General features: G+C 33.3%; 1 protein-coding gene across 2 annotated transcripts in view; it reads left to right on the top strand.

The window, feature by feature from the left end:
• Positions 1 to 11938, top strand: part of LOC114330014 (group 3 secretory phospholipase A2) — a 66076-nt gene extending 54138 nt beyond the window's left edge. Inside the window, exons 6-7 of one of the 2 annotated variants that reach the window (XM_028279308.2) lie at positions 1265 to 1408; positions 11666 to 11938. In XM_028279308.2, coding sequence (XP_028135109.1) covers positions 1265 to 1408; positions 11666 to 11759 — 238 coding nt within the window. In that variant the 3' untranslated portion in view covers positions 11760 to 11938. Of the gene's footprint in view, positions 1 to 1264; positions 1409 to 6068; positions 6289 to 11665 lie in introns of those variants that run through there. The other variant, XM_028279306.2, reaches the window with a different exon arrangement.
• The last annotated feature ends 9957 nt before the right edge of the window (positions 11939 to 21895 follow it).

A 21895-nucleotide genomic window follows, 5' to 3' on the forward strand; every position in this document is an offset into this window, starting at 1 on the left:
CTATTTCCTACTTACATGGGAAATATCAAGTAAATTGATACAGTATGATGGAATTCGGAGCCAAATACCCTGACTGGTATTGTCACATACAGTGCGCTGGAATAAGTGTTACCCCCTTATTAACTTATTTATTTTTAACACATAAGCAAAACGACAGGTCGATTTTTAAAATAATCGTAGTATATTATAGCATCAAAGTTTCGAACTTAACGCGATCCCTCTTCAGGTAACAGGCATAAATTTGATTTTTTTAATGGGAAAGTACATAATGTGACACCTTATTTAAAAGCTTTTCAAATACAGATTACAAAAATGTATATTACTTTAATCCATTTTTAGAGCGTAGGCGCAAAATTTCGGTTGAATTCTTTTTTAAACGCATTAATTTTTTTTCGAATCTTGAGAAAACTAATAAGTATTTTAAAAAAATTTAAACGCAGAATGAAAGATTACTTTATTACCAAAGGCAAAGAGTCCCTTAGAATAAAAAAAGTTTGAATGATATATTTGAAATTAAAAATTAGACTAAATTTTCTATTTTTTCACCTCTGTGACTTATTAAAATAAACATTATAGAAGTTCTCAGGAACTTTCGACCATCGATAATGCTGTAATATTTCATCTGAGTTTAAATTTTTCAAAAATACTTATTAGTTTTCTCAGGATTCAAAAAAACTGAATGCATTTAAAAATAATTCGACCGAAATTGTGCGCCTACTCTCTCAAAAAGGATTAAAGTAATATACATTTTTGTAATTAGTATTTCAAAAGCTTTTAAATGAGGTGTCACATGATGTACTTTTCCATTAAAAAAAATCGAAGTTATGCCTGTCGCCTGAAGAAGGATCGCGTAAAGTTCGAAACATTGATGCTATAATATACTATAATTATTTTAAAAGTTGACCTCTCTGAGCGTTTTGCTTATGTGCTAAAAATAAATAAGTTAATAAAGGGGGGTATCACTTATTTCAGTGCACTGTATAAAGAAATCGACTTTATCGAATCGTGTTTCGTTTATGGCCATTAGAGTGGACGGTATTCTTGTATAAGAGACATTTTAATTATAAGACACATTCTTCGGTCGTTCTGGGTATGAATTTGCATCATCCCGAGTCTCTGACGATGCTGGTATATGCTGAAACAACGTTGTAGGATCCTATTGATACTGATTCATGCATGGAAGGTTTGCTGAATATTGCTCTTGCGTCATATATTTGGCTTTAAATACATATAAATTTACTTAAATATTCGTTATTATTTTAAGGTCTCACTGCGACTGTGATGCAAGTTTCAGAAAATGTCTTCAAACTGCTAATACCGAAAACGCCAACACAATCGGAGCCATATTTTTCAACGTCGTTCAAGTGATTTGCTTTAAAGAAAGAACACCTTGTTCGCAATGGCAAAGGTAATATAAAGTACATTAATGATATTAGGGAAGGTTTGGTCAATACTACGAATTTTGGTATCTATCGCCTTGTGATTGATTGTTCCTAGGAATTATGGTTCTTTTTTTCTTTTGTGTTTTTGATATTGCTTCTTTACGTTTAAATAAAATCTAACGATGACGTCGCCATAGTCGGACACGAACATGATCCAACATCTACTAAGTATACAGTGATAAGCACGCTAATAACTGGCAAAATAGCTCAAAAGATGGAAAACATAATACATTGCGAAACAAAAAGAGATGAAACTAGTGGAGGCGGAAATTATCGTTATAAACGTATTAATTAACATTACATTACATAGTTTCCCACCTTTAGACGTCTGTGACAGGAGTATTTTATAAAATTCTACTGTCACAGTGACAGTTGCCATACTCCTGTGATACGTCTAAAGGTGGGAAACTATGTAATTTAATGTTATTTTAGACGTTTATAACGATAATTTCCACCTCCACTAGTTTCGTCTCTTTTTGTTTCGCAATGTATTATGTTTTCCATCTTTTGAGCTATTTTGCCGGTTATTAACACGCTCATCACTGTATACCTAATACAAAAAATATACTACATAAATTTATGAGCATCTTAATAAAAAGGACTACTAGGAGTACTAGGACTTAAAACCTAGGATAGTAGGAGTGTACTATCTATTAGAAAATAAAGAAGAAAAAATACCTTATTTTAAATGCGAGAATTCACGAATATGAAGAGTACGATACCATGCTCTAGGCTAGGATAGCATCCTTTGGTCTCCGTAGTGAGCAAACCCTTAGACTTGCACAATCTCAAGGATGACATTCGAGTACTACAATTCATTGGGGACGAGGGGGATTAGTCGTCCAATCAGGAACCACTCCAGACCGTCCTTTACCACCGATAGTACGCTTATGCGCTATAGAGGCTTCAAATCAGCAGAATTCTTGTCATGTACAAGCCCTGGGAGTACAAGGACTCCCGCATGATAAACTACCCCGAACTATATCTTGTATGTGCTTTAGTCCCGCTATCTCTAGTGACTTATCATCGAACTGTATTGCTTCCTGTTTTTGTCTTCTGTGTTTCCATCTATGGTACACATCATACCTTAATATCTTTGGTTTGTGTGGTCTTATAGCTCAGCTATATTTGTTTTGGGTTTTTCTTCCATCATATGCATAACCCGTGTTTGTTTTAGGTCTCTAAACAGAAACAATCAGCAACGCATCTTAGCACATTTGCAGCTTTTTTAAGACAGTTGTGTGCCGCTTGTATCTTGTACTGTTTATCAGTCTTAATTTTGTTTCCATAGCTAATTTTTTTCTTCCTGTGAGTTCTCTTATTGCGGCTCTGATCGTTTCTGTTTTCTGCACTGTCGCTGCACTGTACCATTTGACCCCTAGATATTTAGCTTCGTTTTGCCATTAGATGGGCCTGTTTTGCACTGGTAGCTGTTCTTCTGAGTTCTTCCTTATCTTTTTGAAGATAACCTCTTGAGTATTCTCTTGATTTATCGCTATTTTCCATTGGGTACTCCAGTGCTATTGTTTTCAGTGCCTTCTGTAGATTTCTATACAGCTATACAGGGTGAGGCAAATAAAGGGCCTATTAGAAATATCTCGAGAACTAAAGGCAACAGAATCATGAAAATTTGAATTAAGGGGTTTTGAAGGGTCATCTATTTAATGAAAATATTTTCATCTATTTGCTACTTCCGGTTATACCGGAAGTTGCTTATAACTTCGTTTTTTTAAATGGGACACCCTGTATATTTTTACATTTTTGGATTTTCTTCGATGTCTTCTTTTTTAAAATATGAAATTTTGTAATGTTATACAGGGTATTTTAAAAGATAATTACGTTTTTGTATTAATTTCGTAGCAACATTCACACCCTGTAGAAATGTAGTAGTTTGACATATAAAACTCTACTTACGTTCAAATGATTTTTAATATAGTCTACTATTGTTAAGAATCATTAGTATAGCTAAATTTTTATTTTTAGTATACAGGGTTGGTCGAAACTCGGAATGAGTATTTTCTGAGTTTTCTTAAATGGAACACCCTGTATTTTAGTATTGTAATGAAATGATATTTTATGGTACTTTTTTATTTCTTAAGCATTCCCTATACCTAACTGCTTTAATTTGTGCTTAATTGTTAATCGCACCAACAATCTTAACTACGCAGGTATTTTGACAGCTAAACCATTATTGGTAATTTTAAGGATTAGTCTGGATTAATATGTATTCATTTCTGAAAAATTATTTGTGATTGAATTTTTTCACGGCCAACCTAATAAAATTTTACGTATTTTTTGTTGCAATTAATGTTTAGCTTGAATCACCAATAGCTCACAAATTAAAGCAATTAGGTATAGGGAATACTTATAAAATAAAAAAGTACCATGAAATATCATTTCATTACAGTACTAAAATACAGGGTGTCCCATTTAAGAAAACTCAGAAAATATTCATTCCGAGTTTCGACCAACCCTGTATACTAAAATTTAAAAATTAGCTCTCCTAATGATTCTTAACAATAGTAGACTATATTAAAAATCACTTGAACGTAAGCAGAGTTTTTAATGTCAAACTGTTACAATTCTACAGGGTGTCAATGTTGCTACGAAATTAATAAAAAAAACGTAAATATCTTTTAAAATACCCTGTATAATATTACAAAACTTCATATTTTAAGAAAGAAGATATTAAGGAGAATCCAAAAATGTAAAAATATACAGGGTGTCCCATTTAAAAAAAACGAAGTTATAAGCAACTTCCGGTATAACCGGAAGTTGCGAAGAGATGAAAATATTTTCATTTAATAGATCATCTTTCAAAATCCCTACGTTCCAATTTTCCTGATTCTGTTGCCTTTAGTTCTCGAGATATTTCTAATAGGCCAGTTATCTGCCTCACCCTATATAGTGTAGATTTCTGTTCTATACAGCTATATCCAGGTTCCATCTAATGCCATCTAAGTTACCCGCTCTTATCTACAGTGCATATTTGCAACTATAAATTCCGAAGAAACTAACCGCATTTAGACCAGGGCGCATCTGTAAAAATATTAGTACATTTGGACGTTGAGAGGTGACTCAAATTTTTTTGCAGAAATTGCTTGAAAATAGCTTAAATAATAATATTTGAGTTATCCTCCCACTCAAAAAGGTCCGGAACATTGTTTAAATAATCAAAATGTCAAAAAATGAAGGAAAAATTCGATTTTCTTCTTCGTTTTTTGATTATAACTTTAAAAGTATTCATTTCCTAGAAAAGTTATACCAACATAAAAGTTGCGTAATTAAATTTTCTACAACACAGAATAGGTTAAAAATTTTAAAAATAGTCACCCTTGTTGCAAAATAGCAATAATTGCGAAAAATACCACAAAAAACAAGTAATCGCATTTTACGTTTTTCCACCATTTATGCTAAACCTAGGACCTTCATATTTTACCCAAAAAAACTTTATGATATAGTAAAACAGCATTGCAAATTTCATTAAGATCGGTTCAATGGATTTTGCAAAATAAATTTTGCAATCCAGCTTTCGCAAAAAAAAATCATTTTTTCAAAATGTTTCAGGACTGGAAATAAAGCAGATAGCAAGTTGAAATTTTTTTGCATACAGAAATGTACTGTACCTTTCATTTGAAATTTGCAAAATTAAAATCGATTAACTACCACGGCGTCACGAATTTTTTTAAATAAACATTAATTTTGGTGCTACGCCCAGGACAGAATTAAAATATTAAAATACAACAAAATATAGAGTAAGAAAATAATATATTAGATAGAGATTGGAAGAAATTTTGGTGGAAATCAACTTGTGTGAATCGAACACCGCTGTCCTGCGCGTAGCACCAAAAATTAATGTTTATTTAAAAAATTTCCTGACGCCGTGGTAGTTAATCGATTTTAATTTTCCAAATTGCAAATGAAAGGAACGGTTCACTTCTATATGCAAAAAAAATTTCAACTTGCTATCTGCTTTATTTTCAGTCCTGCAACATTTTGAAAAAATGATTTTTTTTTGCGAAAGCTGGATTTGTTAAACCGATCTTAATGAAATTTAGAGTATTGTTTAACTATATCATAAAGTTTTTCTGGGTAAAATATGAAGGTCCTAAGTATAGCATAAATGGTTTAAAAACGTAAAATGCGAATACTTGTTTTTGTATGTTTTTTTTTGCAATTAGTGCTATTTTGCAACACGGGTGACTATTTTTAAAATTTTTAACTTTTCTATGTTGTAGGAAATTTAATTACGCAACTTTTATGTCAGTACAACTTTTCTCAAAATTGAATACTTTTAAAGTTATATACAAAAAACGAAGAAAAAAATCGAATTTTTCCTTCATATTTTGACATTTTGATTATTTAAACAATGTTCCGGACCTTTTTGAGTAGGAGGATAACTTAAATATTATTATTTGAGTTATTTTCAAGCAATTTCTGCAAAAAAATTTGAGTCACCTCTCAACGTCCATCTCAAAACAGATGCGCCCTGGACTAATTGTTATAATGGTCGACGTTTACACACCGAAACTAAAGGTGGAAACACAGAGTGTCAATTTTTGTATGTATTTAAAAATTTTGTTTTATTTTAATTATTTTTATTCTTTTATTTTTTTTTATTTTTAGTTATAATTACAATATAATTACAGTAGATGATCCCGAGCAATGTCCAGCTCATTTCACATATTCTGAAAAGTTTGTCGCAAGTAAAGTCGATGATCTTAGTTATGAGTGGGAGGAAAGAGCTCACAGATTCAACGGCTATTTAACATACTGGCATATCTTATCGTATGCCCCCTAAAAATAATATCTATTATTAAGAATAATAAAATATATTTTATTGGTTTATTTTTTTTTTTGTAAAAAATTTCTGTTGGTTCGAGTATCACTATGAACAAATAAAGCTATATCTTCCTAACGCAGCAAAATAGGCATTGGGTAATGGAAAACAATAGTAAACAATGGAAAAATTTGAAACACGGAATGGTTTGACGATGATCTCAATATGTAATTAAAAGATAAAAAAAGAGCGTTTGAAAATTAGCTCAGAACACAAGACGATGAACATCTAAGACAGTATTCTAATTCTAGAGTAAATGTAGAAGTAACGAAAAAGAAAAATCAGTTGTGGAAGAAAACATGTGAACAGCTAGACACACAGATGGGTGGTACCAAAATGTCATAGGCCTGGTAACTTATCAAGATTTTAAAGAAAGGCTATATAATAGAAAGGCAATCTACAAATAATAAATCTCCAAGATTGAAAAGCGCATTATGTAACTTTAGAAATACAAGAAATACAACAGTAAAAGAAATTACAGTAGATGAAATCAAAACGCCTTAGATCGTACAAAAAATGGAAAAGCATCATGTCCAAGAAGAACAGTTGTTTCCGAGATGAAAGATCCTGCCTTGATAATGTACTATCAATTAGATAAACAGTTGAAAATAGACGAGAAAGGAACCCAAATATCCATATTGTTTTGTTGACCTAGAGAAAGCTTATGATAATGTGCCCCTAATAAAACTATTTGTTATATTTATATATAATAATAAAGTAGCTGTAAAAGTAAGCAGTAAGTGTTAAAAGTGGGCAAAAGGACATCAACATGTTTCAAAGTGAATAAAGGATTGAGACAGGGCTGCTGCTTATTCCCAACTCTATTTAAAATATACATCCAGAAGGCACTAGCTACCTGGCGCAGAAAGTATTACGGAATGGCTATAGAGAGATGGAACAAGACTCTCTGTACCCCTTACCATTTGCAGATGATCAGGTAGATATAGCCAACGATGAGAAAGATATCTCATTTATGATAAGGTAACAATTGGAGGTGTATTCTTCAAAGTATTACTGTCCCCTCTTGGTCCCCCAAGAGGAGGCAGTAAGAGCAGCCAAAATTATGGGAACTATTATCGAATCTTCAGTCCAACTGATTGCGTATGCAGACGATATTGCACTGGTTACTAGAGATTTAAAAACCATGCAGAATATAATATTAATACTAGATAAAGAAGCAAAGAAGAGAGGGCTAGTAATAAACCAAAGCAAAACGAAATACCTCAAGTGCTCAAGAGAGAATACGAACATTGAGAAAGAAATTAAGCTTGGTGCATATACATTTGAAAGAGTACACCGTTTCAAATACTTGTGAGTGATGGTGAATGTCAGAAATGATAGAACGGATGAAATAAATGAACGCATCCGACTAGGTGATAAAACCTACTGGAACTACCAAAAATTCTTGAAAGAAAAGCACATTAGTAAGACAACCAAATTAAAAATTTACAAGACTGCAATCAGGCCAGTGATCAGCTATGGTGCAGAGACGATGTGCCTAACACAAAAAGATGAAATGAGGTTAGAAATCTTAGAGAGAAAGATAATTTGACGAATAATGGGACCGGTGAGGATAAGTCTAGGCGAATTTAGAAGATTAACCAATGAAGAAATTAAAGAAGTCATCCAAGGTGAAGATATAATCAAGTTCGTGAAGGCGCAAAGGCTCAGGTGGCTGGGACAAACAGAAAGAGCTAACCCAGACTCTACGCTAAAGCGAATAACTGGCTGGAGACCAACAACAAAGAGACCAAAGAAAATATCCAAAACAAGATGGAGAGATCAAGTCTTAGGAGACATAAAGAAACTGAGAATCTACAATTGGAAGGAGCGCTGTAAGGACCGGAAAGAATGGAGGAAAATTGTAGACAGGACTGTCACAAACGCTGCTATAATAATAAAAGACAACAGCGGACTGATTCTCCGCAATAAATGAATCAGAGGGTTCAAAAGGGCGGCAAACACTCCGCCATGAGTGAATAAGCCATGATGATGATTCAAAGTAGGGTTTGAAAATAAATGTTCAAAAAAACCGAATATTTATGCACTGGAAAATCGGCACCTAACATTTGGAATATACATATCTGTGAAGCGTTATTATCCTAAGAAGGGACATCTGATAGAGATATACGGAGTAGAATGTCGCGAAGAAATGCGGCAATCCAAAGACTACATTCAATACTTTGGTCGACAAAAATTAAACGGGAATCCAAATTATCAATATATAGGTTCATTGTAGAATCTATAACAATTTGCGGCTCATGGGGTTGGTAATTTTACAAAACAAATAAGGAAAAAATTGATACATGGACATGGAACTTCTCAGAAGGGCGGTGCGAATATCAAAGTTGGAATATACAATAAATGAAGACGTTAGACAACTAATCGAATAATGGTATCGACACATGAAAATAATGAATCACGATATTTTTAAAAATTGACAAATGTAGATGAAACGCGTCAGAAACATGTAGTAGATTCTTTCACGGTTTTTGCTGTACGTTTTAAAGAACCGCTTGGATTGACATGAAATTTGGCGTACGCATAGCTAACACGTCAAAGAAAAAAAGTGATATGGTGCCAATGTGTGCTTTGCCCTGGGGGTGAGTTTCACCCCATCTCGAAGGTGAAAAAATATATGTCCAAGATAAGTCCCGAAATGGATAAACTGGCTAATTTTAAGGAACTTTTGTTCTATAGAGTTTTTTCACCAAATCAATACATTTTGAGTTATTTGCAAGTGAATATGTTCATTTTTGAACAAAATAACCACTTAAAAAAGCTTTATATCTGTTTTTATAAAAAAAATTCAAGCATCAAATGTAAGCAAGTTACGCTCAAAATAAAGTTGGTCCCTTTTGTTTTGGCAAAAAAAATCAGGAAGATCACCCCCCAATTAGCAACTTAAATGAAATTAATCGTTACGGCTTCACAAGTTACTTTACTTGTTAGGTTTATATGATCTGTAAGTTTCATCGATTCAAAGTGCTTATTTTTGAAAAAATTTGGTTTTAAAGTAAAATTTTTAAAAATTTTAATTTTGAAAAAAATGCTTTTTTTCAAAATAACTTAAAAATTGTTAGAGATACCAAAAATCTTAAACAATAAAAAAGGCGGCTTTACTTTTCTGAATATTTTGTATTCTTTTATTTTTCTGTAAGACAAAAATTGGTTAAGATTCGGTGTTTCTAAATTTGCATACACTCGTGATAAGTGAGTCGTTCAAGCCCTTTTAACTACAGCTCTTTCAAAAATAAGCACTTTGAACGTATGAAACTTACAGATCATATGATCAATACATACGCGAGTAAAAAACTTGTAAAGTGGTCACAATTAGGTTCATTTGAAATGCTAATTAGGGGGTGATTTTCCCGATTTATTACCAAAAAAGGGAGCAACTTTATTTTGAGCGTAACTTGTTTACTTTTGATGCTAAAATTTTTTACGGAGCAGAAACCGTAACTCTCACAAAAACATCAGTTGAAAAATTGAGAAGGACACAATGAAAGATGGAGAGATCCATGCTTGGAATAAGCTTAAAAATATAGTAAGAAACGAGGAAGTTCGTAGGCGAACCGGAGTCGAAGATATTATCGAACGTATTACAAGGCAAAATTGGAGATGGGCGGGACATGTTGCAAGAATAAAAGACGACAGATGGACAAAAAAATTGCTTGAGTGGAGACCACGGGCAGACAAGCAAAGCCGAGGAAGACCCCCCCAACGCGGTGTACCGACGACCTCAAAAGAATTGTGACCAATTGGATAGCAGAGGATTAGAACAGAAAAAGATGGAAATATCTGGAGGAGGCCTATGTTTGACAATGGACAAATCAAGGGTGATTGATGATGATGATGATGATTAATGGAAAAATGGAAATAAACCACAATTTTAATTAAAAATACTTTATACAGGGTGTTAGTAAATAAGTAAGAAAAACTTTAGGGGGTAATTCTACATGAAAAAATAATGACAGTTTGCTCTATGTATGTCCGCAAATGCTTCGTTTCCAAGATACGGGGTGTTGAAATTTTTTTAAACTGCGAATTTTTTTATTGCTCTAAGACCTTTTAAGCTATGAAAATTTTTTACAAACAAATAACAACTTTATATTCATCATTGGCACGCCTACTAGTAATGGTCTGAATTTTTTAAAGAAATAAATAGTACGCCACTGAGATATTTCAAATTAAAAATTATTTTTGTATTCCACGTTTAATTTATCATAAAATACCTTTTTTGGTTTTTTTTTCTTTGATATGGTGCACCGTTTTTATGCAAAAAAAATAAAACATTGCGCGTATTTTTCATTTCGTAATACATTATCAAAATCTCTCCAATATAATAATGCCAAACCATAGGCGTAACCAGGGGGGTTTTGGGGGTTATAACCCCCCATTGGGATCTACTTTGAGCGCAATACGCTTAACACCATTATGTGTTGTTGACAAATCAAGCCATTTTGAAGTTGTAACCCCCCCCCCCTTAGGAACATCCTGGTTACGCCTATGTGCCAAACTAGAACAATAACAAAAAATATTTCTAAAAAGATTTTAACTATGTGCAAGGCTACAACAAATGTTCAAAATTACCTCCTTTAAAGGTGTCAGAGTAATTTTATATTCACCATTGGCGCGCGTACTGTTAATGGCCCGAATTTTTTAAAGAAAAGAATAGTACGCCACTGAGATATGTCAAATTAAAAATCATTTTTAAATTCCTCGTTCAATTTACGACAAAAAATCATTTTTGTCTTTTTTTCATATAAGACGCCGTTTTTATGCAAAAAATAAAATATCTTAACGTTTACAAAGTATTTGAAATAAGTTTCTATGCATATGGAATCTACCTCGAATAATTTGTAAGCGTTAAGATATTTTATTTTTTTTGTATAAAAACGGCGCCGCATATGAAAAAAAGACAAGAATGATTTTTTGTCGTAAATTGAACGAGGAATTCAAAAATGATTTTTAATTTGTCGTTTCTCAGTGGCGTACTTTCAGATTTTTTTTTCTTTAAAAAATTCAGAACGTTACATGTACGGGCGCCAATGATGAATATAAAATTGTTATTTGTTTGCCAAAAAATGCGCAATAACTACCTCTTGAAACCAACTAAATGTAATTTTCATAATCTCAACCGGTCTTAGAGCAATAAAAAATTGGCAGTTTGAAATAAAAATTTCAACACCCTGTATCTCGGAAACAAAGCATTTGCGGACATACGTTTATAGAGCAAACTGCCATTAGTTTTTCATGTAGAATAGAATTATCCCTTAAAGTTTTTCATACTTATTTACTAACACCCTGTATATGGCTCCTGCTGTAAAAATATTAAATTTATAAAGAATTTGCTATTAAATATGAGTTGTCTTTTTTTCAGAAATGGATATACAAAAGCTGAGGGTGATGCACTGTGTTCGCAGATTCACTTCAGACCTTCGGAGAAATACGTTCCACTCATGCCTCTGCCTTAAAACAAACATACAAAACGACATAAAGCATTCCATACCAAAAGCAATACCAGAGGTAAATCTAAAACGGTCTCGCACACAAATAGACGGCATTAATTTTCCATAAAAATACCAATAGTTTAATTTTCAGTAAAATGGAAACCTAAAATAAACCTAAAAGGTGCAATTTATAAAATTGTCAGATACAACAAGCATTTCAAAATCAATTATACATTAATTCTAAAATTTTATTTATTGTTTATTTTGTTGCCAGATTTAGCCATAAGGCTCTCACTCCCTCTAATTTTGGGGCCACAGTAACGTTAGCGTCTAACATCCATTATCGTATTAATTAACACTTCGTACTGCCGGTATTACTTCCTGAGATCAAAGCACCGACAGAAGAGTGATTTTACTGTGGAACCTCTGTCTATATACTGTGGTAATGGCTTGATTACACGTAACGAGTACAGTGGCGAGACAGCAAACTGTTACTAGGCCGAGACAGTGGTGAGGGCGAGAGATGGTTTATACGTATTTGGCAATTTTTGAATTTGATGGCGACTCAGTTCAGTTTCGATTCACAAAAACAAGGGGTAGTGTACTTATACGTAAAGATAACTAATACGTAAGCCAGGAGTAGTGTACTTATATGTAAAGCTAACATTAAAAACATATCAAACGGCTTATACAAGAATTGACGGATATATTATGAGAAAGAGATAAGCGTCTTTGGACTATAGACAATGGATTTTAAGACCAAATCTTGCTGCTCCTGATTTCTTTGATTCATTGGTTTCTTTATGTCTTGTCTATATGTCGAAATTAAATTATTTTATTTTTTTGACTTCTTGAGTTTTAAAACCAACAATATTGATTTCTTCTACAATCGATACATATGCTGCATCACGTTTTTGTTTATTTTTATACTCCAAACAAAGATTTGAAACTTCATAAGCACGGGTGTGACTTATCTATACAATTGAACTGAACTTTATTGTCCTATCTGAATTCCATTTGTTAGCTAGTTTTGAGAATCACAAATCACATTGATTAACACAAGTCGTCTCCTCTGATGAAGTGAAAATATGCACAGTTACAGAGTGAGTGTTGTTTACACATACCGAGTGGATTGGCGAGTATACGATTGAAGGGTGGGAGGACGAAGACTCGGCCTAGTAAATAGAACAAGATCTGAGTGACCGTCTCGCCATATGACTGGGTCGAGTGCTCGGCCAAGTACTCGTTAGTATGTTTATACCAAACGAGAACTCGGCCGAGAACACTGTCTCGCTACAATACTCGTTACGTGTAATCAAGGTTTCGGAGTAACTCGTTTGTAGTGTCGAAAGAAACCGACACCCGATCTATCGCCTAACGTTTAGCGGCATTAATAATGGCATTAACAAATTAGCGAGCTAAGTCATGGCTACACCTAACGCGTTAGTCAAATAACGCGTCAATTAACGGTATTAGACGTTACTGTGGCCCCAGCATAAGGAGAAAATTCACTCATTTCAGATACGCACGATATCAAAAGCATTGAATTCTTGTGGGGGTGTGTGTATGTGTGGTTGGGATATTGACTGCGAAACCTAAGGTTTCATTCGCCTAATCATATTTTCCTTTGATTCTTATAACAAAAAATAAAATTTATTAACATTTTAAATCAATTTTATTATTGTTTTTAAACAATATCAGTATGGTAAAAAATTCTACATTCTACAATTAGTAAACTTGCAAATCACATAATATTAATGTTCGAACACAGTTTTCTAATATTATCCAGATACATATCCAATTCCGAATCCAGTGGTTATATTTCTCCAGTATTGTCCAGTTTCGCTTCCAGTGATTGTATTTTTTTCTCTTAACTTCTTCTTCTTCTTCTTCCTCTTTATAAGCAATTCTGCTTGTTCATTGGCGGATTGATACCTCTATGGAAGGTTGTCGCTCCATCTTTTGCGCGGTCGGCCGATACTTCTTCTGCCGATTGGTGATTTATCTCGTGCTATTTTGACCACACGTGTCTCCCCCATTCTGGTTATATGGTTGTTCCATTCTTTTTTTCTATTTAGTGTCCATTCGTTTATACACTGTACGTTACATTGTCTTCTAATATCTTCGTTCCTCTTTCGATCTCTCAGTGTATTTCCTGTAATTCTTCTCAGTACTCTCATCTCTGCCGTTTCCAGTAGTCTTTGTGTTGTGGCGGTATCGGGTCTTGTTTCTGATGCATATGTCATTATTGGTCTTACACTGGCTTTATAAATTCTTGACTTCATCTCAGTGTTAATATGTCGGTTTCGCCATATAGTGTTATTAAGGCATCCTGCCAATCTATTTGCTTTTTGTACTTGATTTCTCACTTCTTTGTCTAGGTCTCCGTAACTTGACAATGTAATTCCAAGGTATTTTACTTCCATTACTTGTTCAATACTGATACCATCAATTTCTATTTTGCATCTGATTGGTTCTTTACTGATTACTAAAGTTTTAGTTTTTTGAGATGAAATTGTCATATTGAATTCTTTTGCTGTTATGTTAAATCTGTGGACTAATCTTTGCAGACTATCTTCATCTTGGGCTATCAATATTGCGTCGTCTGCGTAGCAGAGTATTTTTACTTCTTTGTTTCCCATTCTATATCCTCTTCCTTTGTTGACGTTTTTGATGATTTCATCCATGATTAAATTGAAAAGCAGAGGACTCAATGAGTCTCCCTGTCTTATTCCGCTGCCTATATCTACAGGTTCTGTAAGTTGTCCATCTATTCTGACTTCCATCTTGTTATTTTGGTAGATGTTCTCAATAGTTTTTATGATATCTAGAGGGATTTCTCTATTATACAGAAGGTGGATTACATCCCTGAGTCTTACTCTGTCAAATGCTTTCTTTAAGTCAATCAGACATAGAAATGCTGGTCTATTATACTCTAGTGATTTCTCAGTAATTTGCTTTATGACGAATATTGCATCTGTACACGATCTTCCAGTACGAAAACCCTGTTGTTCATCTGCTAAACATATCCTCTGATTCATTACGTCTTGTAAGATTTTAGTTGTAAGTTTTAGGGTAGTATTTAACAAGTTGATACCTCTGTAGTTCTGTGGCTGCTTTTTATCTCCTTTTTTGAATAGTAGGATTAGTTCGCTCGTTCTCCATTCTTCCGGTATTTTACCGTGTTTTATGATTTTGTTAATTAATGTTGTTAATTGTTCCGTCATTGCTGCTCCACAATATTTCAGTAGTTCGTTTGGTATTCCATCCTTACCTGCAGCTTTTCTGTTCTTCAGCTTTTCGAGTGTTTTTCGTACTTCCTGTGCACTTATATTAACATCTTCATCTGTGGTAATTTCTGGTGTTTCCGGTTCTAGCATTATTTGTTCTTCCTCTGCATAAAGCTTTTTTAGATAGTCAATCCATGTATCCTTTTCTATGTGTTTTGGTTCTATTAGTTCCTTTACCTCCATTCTTTGACCTCTTATAAAGCGCCATATTTCCTTTTGGAGACCATAAAAATCATGTTCCATTTCTTTCGAAAAACGTTCCCAGTGATCGTTTTTTATTCTTCTTACTACTGAATGTGTTTCGTTTCTTATGGTCTTATAATTATCGTATGCCTCTTGTGTTTTAGTTGACATGTATTTTAGGTAGGCTTTTTTCTTCTCTTTACATTTTTCCTTCACTTCTGTACAAAACCATGGAGTTCTTCGTCTTGGAAGCGATTTATTTTTATTAATGTTTCTTTCACCAAGAACTTCCTTGGCTGAGGCTAAGATATTAGACTTAATTTTTGCCCAGCTTTCTTCGACTCCGTCACTTTCTGTGATATACATGTTGCTGCTTTTTTCCGTTAGTCTTTTTTGGAATAGGTATCTGGTGGATTCGTCCTGTAAGCTTTCGACTTTAATCAAGGTGGTGTATTCTGCTGTTTTGTTATCACATAGATGTGTTTTCATTCTGATTTTGCACAATACCAATTTATGATCGCTTCCTATTTCTGCTGATGTTAGTGCTCTTACATCCAAGATTAGAGACGGGTGTAACTCTCTATTCGACAGAATATAGTCTATCATAGATCTTTGTCCTCTAGTGTTTTCAAACGGGTATTTGTATTGTTCTTTGTGAGGGAAAAATGTATTGTTAATTCGTATTTCATTTATGCTGCAGAGGTCCGTCAGAAGGTCTCCGTTTTCATTTCTGATATTTTCATTATATCGTTGTTTTATTCCCGGAACTGTGTCATTGCCAACACGGGCATTAAAGTCACCCATAATGATTATATATTCATCATTTGGGATCTCGTTTATTACAGTCTGAAGGTGTTCATAGAAGTTTTCTCTTATGGTGGCATCGCTGTTGTTCTCAGGTGCATAGATCGCTATCACGTTCAGAGGCTTGACATCCAGTTTGACTTTTACACTAACTATTCTTTCGGAGATATATCGGCACTCTTGTACTTGGTGTACAAATTTTCTGTGAACTAGCAGTGCGACTCCTTCCTTGGCTCTTGTATCCTTTGCAACACCACTGTAAATCATCAGATAGTCATCCAGCATAATTTGACCCTTTCCTTTTTTCTTTGTCTCTTGTAGTGCACATATGTGTATATTTTTTTCTATAAGCTCTTTTGTGATTTCCTGCTCTCTTGTGTTTAGAGACTTTACATTCCAAGTACCGATGCGAAGTATATTTTTCTTTTTCCATAAATTCGTTGTCCTTTTTCTCGCGTTGGTCGTCGTAATGAAATCATTCCTGTTCCGAGGCATAATCCTGTTTCTATGAGCTATGGTTTTAACGTCTATCAGTAGGGTGCTAACCTGGCTGTAGACCCCCTCCTCCTTTATCCGGGCTTGGGACCGGCAACAGTTCTGTGAGCTACTCGATCACACCAAACAAAACTGCAGGCGGAGTTAACTAAATGAGAATTCTCTTAACTAAATGAGAATTTTCTGACAACGTTGCTGCTCTTCACGGCAGCGACCGTGAAAGCTGTATTAGGCAGGTACTTGCTGTGGAATACAAAAGGAGGATTTATTTATGATAATTCACAGAATGGGCGAAAACACTGATTCTAACGTTTGAATAATGTAGGTGACTTAGTATGCTGGGGATCTCCGAAAACTTCCGTACCCATCTGGACGTAGAAAGTCATACAGCTTTCTGCATGGTCTTATAGAGATGCTCATTCAGACTCAGCTTTTTTATGTTCTCTATGAGGTTCTTTGGTACGACTCCAGTACTAGAATCAATAATCGATATTGTGTGAGTATCTTTCATTCTCCATTGTCTCCATATTTGAATTTGCTTATCTCTGTACTGGACGATCTTTTCAGAGTATTTAACACGCAATTTATTGTTGTTAGGTATCGCCACATCGATGAATGTTGCTTGTCTCGTTAATTTATTAACTACTACGAGATCTGGTCTATTATGTGCCACTGTTTCGTCTGTGAGTAGAGCTTGTAGTTTTAATTCTCAAGCATACTCTCAGGAACGTATCGATAACATGGGAGATGGTTTGTTTGGAAAAGTCCCAGTTTTTCCTTGTATTCAGTTGCAGCAAATGCCTACCAGCCCCCGGTAAGATGTTGTTAATTATTTATAATTTTTTTTCTTTATCAGAATCTTGGTATCTGGATCCATTCACGAATGTTTTTTTATCTAAGAAACCTGTTCTCTTCCTACACCTCTCTGATCTTTTTTTTATTTTGCCTTATTCTTATTCATATAGAATTATTCTTGTAATACTTATTCTATATGGATTTAGCTGGGATGACACTTGGAAACACAGCAGCAGGAGGGCAGAATACCATGAACTCTTACAGGACGGAAAAGACAGATCAGATCTTACTTAACAACGAATAAAACTAATCCAAAAAATAATAGAATAAAACAGAATACCACAAGAATGGAGATGAAGCATCCTAATAACTCTCTTCAAAAAGGACAAATTAATTAGAACCGAAAAACTACTAAAAATCGTCAAGCAAAATTTTAGATTGGGAAGATCATGGACCGACGCTATATTTAGAATGAGGCAAGTGCAAGAGAAATCACTATAATGTTCAACCTGATACATTGACTGCGTTCACCAGATGCAAACACGTTCACAAATGTTTGCGCTTTGATTCTAAACTTGTTGACAGCGAGCTGAACGGTTGTTTGTTTAGGTTAAAATTTGACATTTTGCTTGCTTGCTTTGAACGTAACCTAAAATAAATTTTCTCAATAAATACGTTTTTGAATTTATTTTTTTTTTTTTTATTAAAGGAAAAAAGAAAATTTATTTAATAGATAATAACGTAGCAGAATGTCTTCAGTAGCCTTTATTTTATATATAAAACCCTTATCAATATATTCTACAATATATACAATTTAAATTCTCGCCATATTTTTTCAATATTCAACACGTTTTCAAAGTTCAACTTAAATATTTTATGTTTGCAAAAATGGCGACCGCTTTCCAAACATGTTTGACGTTAGCAAGTCGTTCAGAAGCATAAAGCGCAAACTGATTGCCAACGTTTGCATCTGGTGAACGCGCCCATTTATGTTTCATAGGCCTGAAGAAGGCATTTTGAAGAGTATAAATAGATTACAAAATTACGAGTAGATTAGTAAAGATGGCGGGAGATCGTTCCTCGATAAAAAAAACGATCAGTGCGAAGACCACAAAAACGATGAAACGAAAACTTACTGAATGCACATTGAAAAACACAGTCATGTCTACATAAAAAGAAAAAGAAGAAGGTATATTCGGTTTTCGGAGTTATCTACTATATTGAAGAGGAATAAATTACAATTTTATTTTAATTGAAAATACGTTGTATTAGTGCAGTCACTGAAGGTTTCCACCTCCGATTGCGTTGAACCTCCATCGATTTTCATGAAAATTGGTGAGCAGTTAGAGAATACCTCTAGGAACAAAGGTGTCATGATGCCAACTTGCGCTTTTACCCTGGGGGTGGATGCCACCCCTTTTCGGGAATGAAATTTTTTGTTAAAAATAATACCACAAATCGATAGAGGGACAAATTCTAAGCAAAATTTGTTATATAAAATTATTAACGTAAATCAATACTTCTTGAGTTATTAATGATCAAAGATTTTATTTTGTCGTAAAAACAATGCATGTTTTAAAGCTGTTTTTCACGTATAACTCAAAAACTATGATCTTTTAGAGTTATTATTACCAAAATTGAAGACAATAAAAAATTAAATACACTCTTCTCTCACAGAACTAAACTAATGTTAATTCAAAGTGAGTTATGCGTAATTGAATGTATATTTTTTTCGACGAGTAGTCAAATCTAGGTATTCAAGCTCAAATAACGGGAAAACGATGCATTTTATAAAATATGCCTGCGAAACACTTGCCAAAGTACTTCGGAATACCTATCAAATGAGCTCCAGAAAAAGTTAATAGCATCAAAATTAAGCAAGTTCTGATGAAAATAAGGGAACCCTTTCGAATTTTTAGGAAAAAGTGAAAGATAAAACATACGCCATTTCTACAAAAATTAAAATTTATAGTAATCCTTACAAAAGTTTTTTTATATTAGTATAAATAACGATTTCAACAATTTCCACCGGCTTAGATCGTATATTTTTGAAGAAAAGATATAATTTAAAAAAATCAGAATTTTTAAAATTATCGTCATTTTCATTTTCTTTTGATAATAACGACAAAATACTCGATTAGCGTAAAAAATTATATATAATCAAATTTTAGTTTTTTCTATATCAAATATTTTTCTTTTTTTACTATTTCTGTAGGGTGAAAAATAACCGAGATAGAAACGTTTAAGCTTAAATTTTGCTGCGGGAACCATGTAACCGTGGTCATGTAACCTTTGATTTTTAAAAAAGTAAGCAAGTTAAAAGATTAATATTTCATCGTGATTACCTTTCACATTATTTTTAGGTGAACCTGATATAGTAAAAATTAACGGAGTTATTAAAGAAAAACGATAACATTTTTTGGAAAATTTTTTTAAAAGATAAAGTTTGAAGAATTATTGGAGCATAAATTTTAATGCTATCAACTTGTTCGGGATCTCAATTGATAGATATTTCTGGGTACTTTTACAAATGTTTAATAAGTTTATGTTGTAAAATGCATCATTTTCCCGGAATTTAAGCTTGAATACTTAGATTTGGGTACTCGCCCAAAACAATTTTCATTCAATTACCTATAACTCACTTTAAGTTAACAATAAAAGGTTTTTTTAGCAAGGAATTTATTTAGTTTTTTATTAGCTTCAATTTTGGCAATAATAACTTTTTTGTAAAAACTTATAGTTTTTGAGTTGTTTATGAAAAATCAGTTAAAAACATGTATTTGTCTCACGAAAAATTAAAATATTTGATCTTTAATAACTCAAAAAGTTTTGATTTATTTTAATAATTTTATATAACGAATTTTGCTTAGAATTTGTCTCCCTAGCTAATTATGGAGTTATTTTTAATAAAATAATTTTTACCCCCGAGAAGGGGTGGCATGCACCCCCCAGGGTAAAAGCGCATTTTTGCACCATGTCACCTTTGTTCCTTGAGATATCCCCTAACCACTCACCAATTTTCATAAAAATCGATGGAGGTTCAACGAAATCGAATATCCACGTCCAGTGACTGCACTATATTTGACGTTTCGATTTTTACCTCGAAAATCTTCCTCAAAAAGTAAATTTCAGGACCATTGTGTTTTAGTTGATTTTTTACAACAACGTAACTAAGACTGGACTTTATTGTTATTTTTGTTTTGGAATATTGATTGAAAATTACTAATCTCCTGTGATGCCATCGGAATAGTTTTTAAAAAACATATAATTTGTGCCTTTTGGTAAAATGTGGAGCAGTGGCGCACCTACAATTTTCCTCTGGGGGGGGGGCTTGGACTCCGAATGTTTTTTGTACTGTTTGTCAAAGACAAGTTACATTTTTCTACTATCCTTTATATATTTTTTATAATAAGTCCTTGGGGGGTTTAACCGCTAAACCCCCTTGGGTGCGCCACTGATGTGAAGTAAATTTGACTTTGTGCTTCTTAGTTTCTCCAACCATCAGAAACATTTTATCTGTAATATTTCAGAGAAAAATAAAATATAGAGTCCACAGTACACCGTCCTTTTTTGAAAACGATTACAAGTCTTTAATAGTTATTTATGTACCAAGTCAGTCAAGTGACTCTTTATGGAATGAGTCTTGATATTACGAGAAGAGCGAGCGTAGCGAGCGAGGCGAGTAACAGACGAGTTCGATAAAGAGTCTTTACTGACGTGGTGTATACAAGATTTTATCGCCAATCATAAAAAACATTAACACTTACTTTACACTTACTTAATTACATCCTTCTAACGAAAAAAGAGTCTGTGTGTGTGTAACTTGTCGGGTGACGTCATTGGGCAACAGCTGGATTAATTATTTTAATTATTTTTAATCATTTTTTAAGTCCGTATAATAGTCTAACTGTCAATAACCATTAATATTAAACAAAAATTTTTTCTTACGGGGGACTCGTACCAAGTACTAACACGTCCGTAACTAGATACACATACCGCTAGCCTACGCAACCACTTGCTAGACACGGCCGATATTAGGTATAAAGAGAACAAATAGGCTAGTAAAAAATGTAAAAAAATAATTATTGACATCAAATGAAAAGACATTATACATAAATCATGGTAGATTCAAGGATATGAAAAAGAACTTTACGTACAATATAATATGTAATAGTAATTTTATATTTGTTGGGTTATATTAAAAATTAATGAACAATTTGACATAGGAATATGAACAACTAGAATATTATTATCTTTGTTTTCTACATCCGATATTTTTAAATTTAGAAGTTCTTCACTTCTTAAAGCACCAGCAATGCCCAGTATAACACAAACCTAAAATAAATACAATTTTATTAAAACGGTTTTAACAAATTTGTACCTATAAATTACCTTCATCATTAAATAATCGTTATCAGGTGCATTTAATAAGAAATTTAGCACTTCTTCTTGCGGTAGGGTTTTTGGTTTTTTGGAAATGTAATTCCTTCCTTTTTGTTTCAAAAAAGCTGTAAGTTTTTTATAATTGCTTATATCTATGTCTTTATTTGTGGTCAAAGTTGCCTTTAACATTGAATAATAGGACCACATAGT

This window comes from Diabrotica virgifera, chromosome 2 (assembly GCF_917563875.1).
Source record: "Diabrotica virgifera virgifera chromosome 2, PGI_DIABVI_V3a".
Lineage (NCBI taxonomy): Eukaryota > Metazoa > Arthropoda > Insecta > Coleoptera > Chrysomelidae > Diabrotica > Diabrotica virgifera.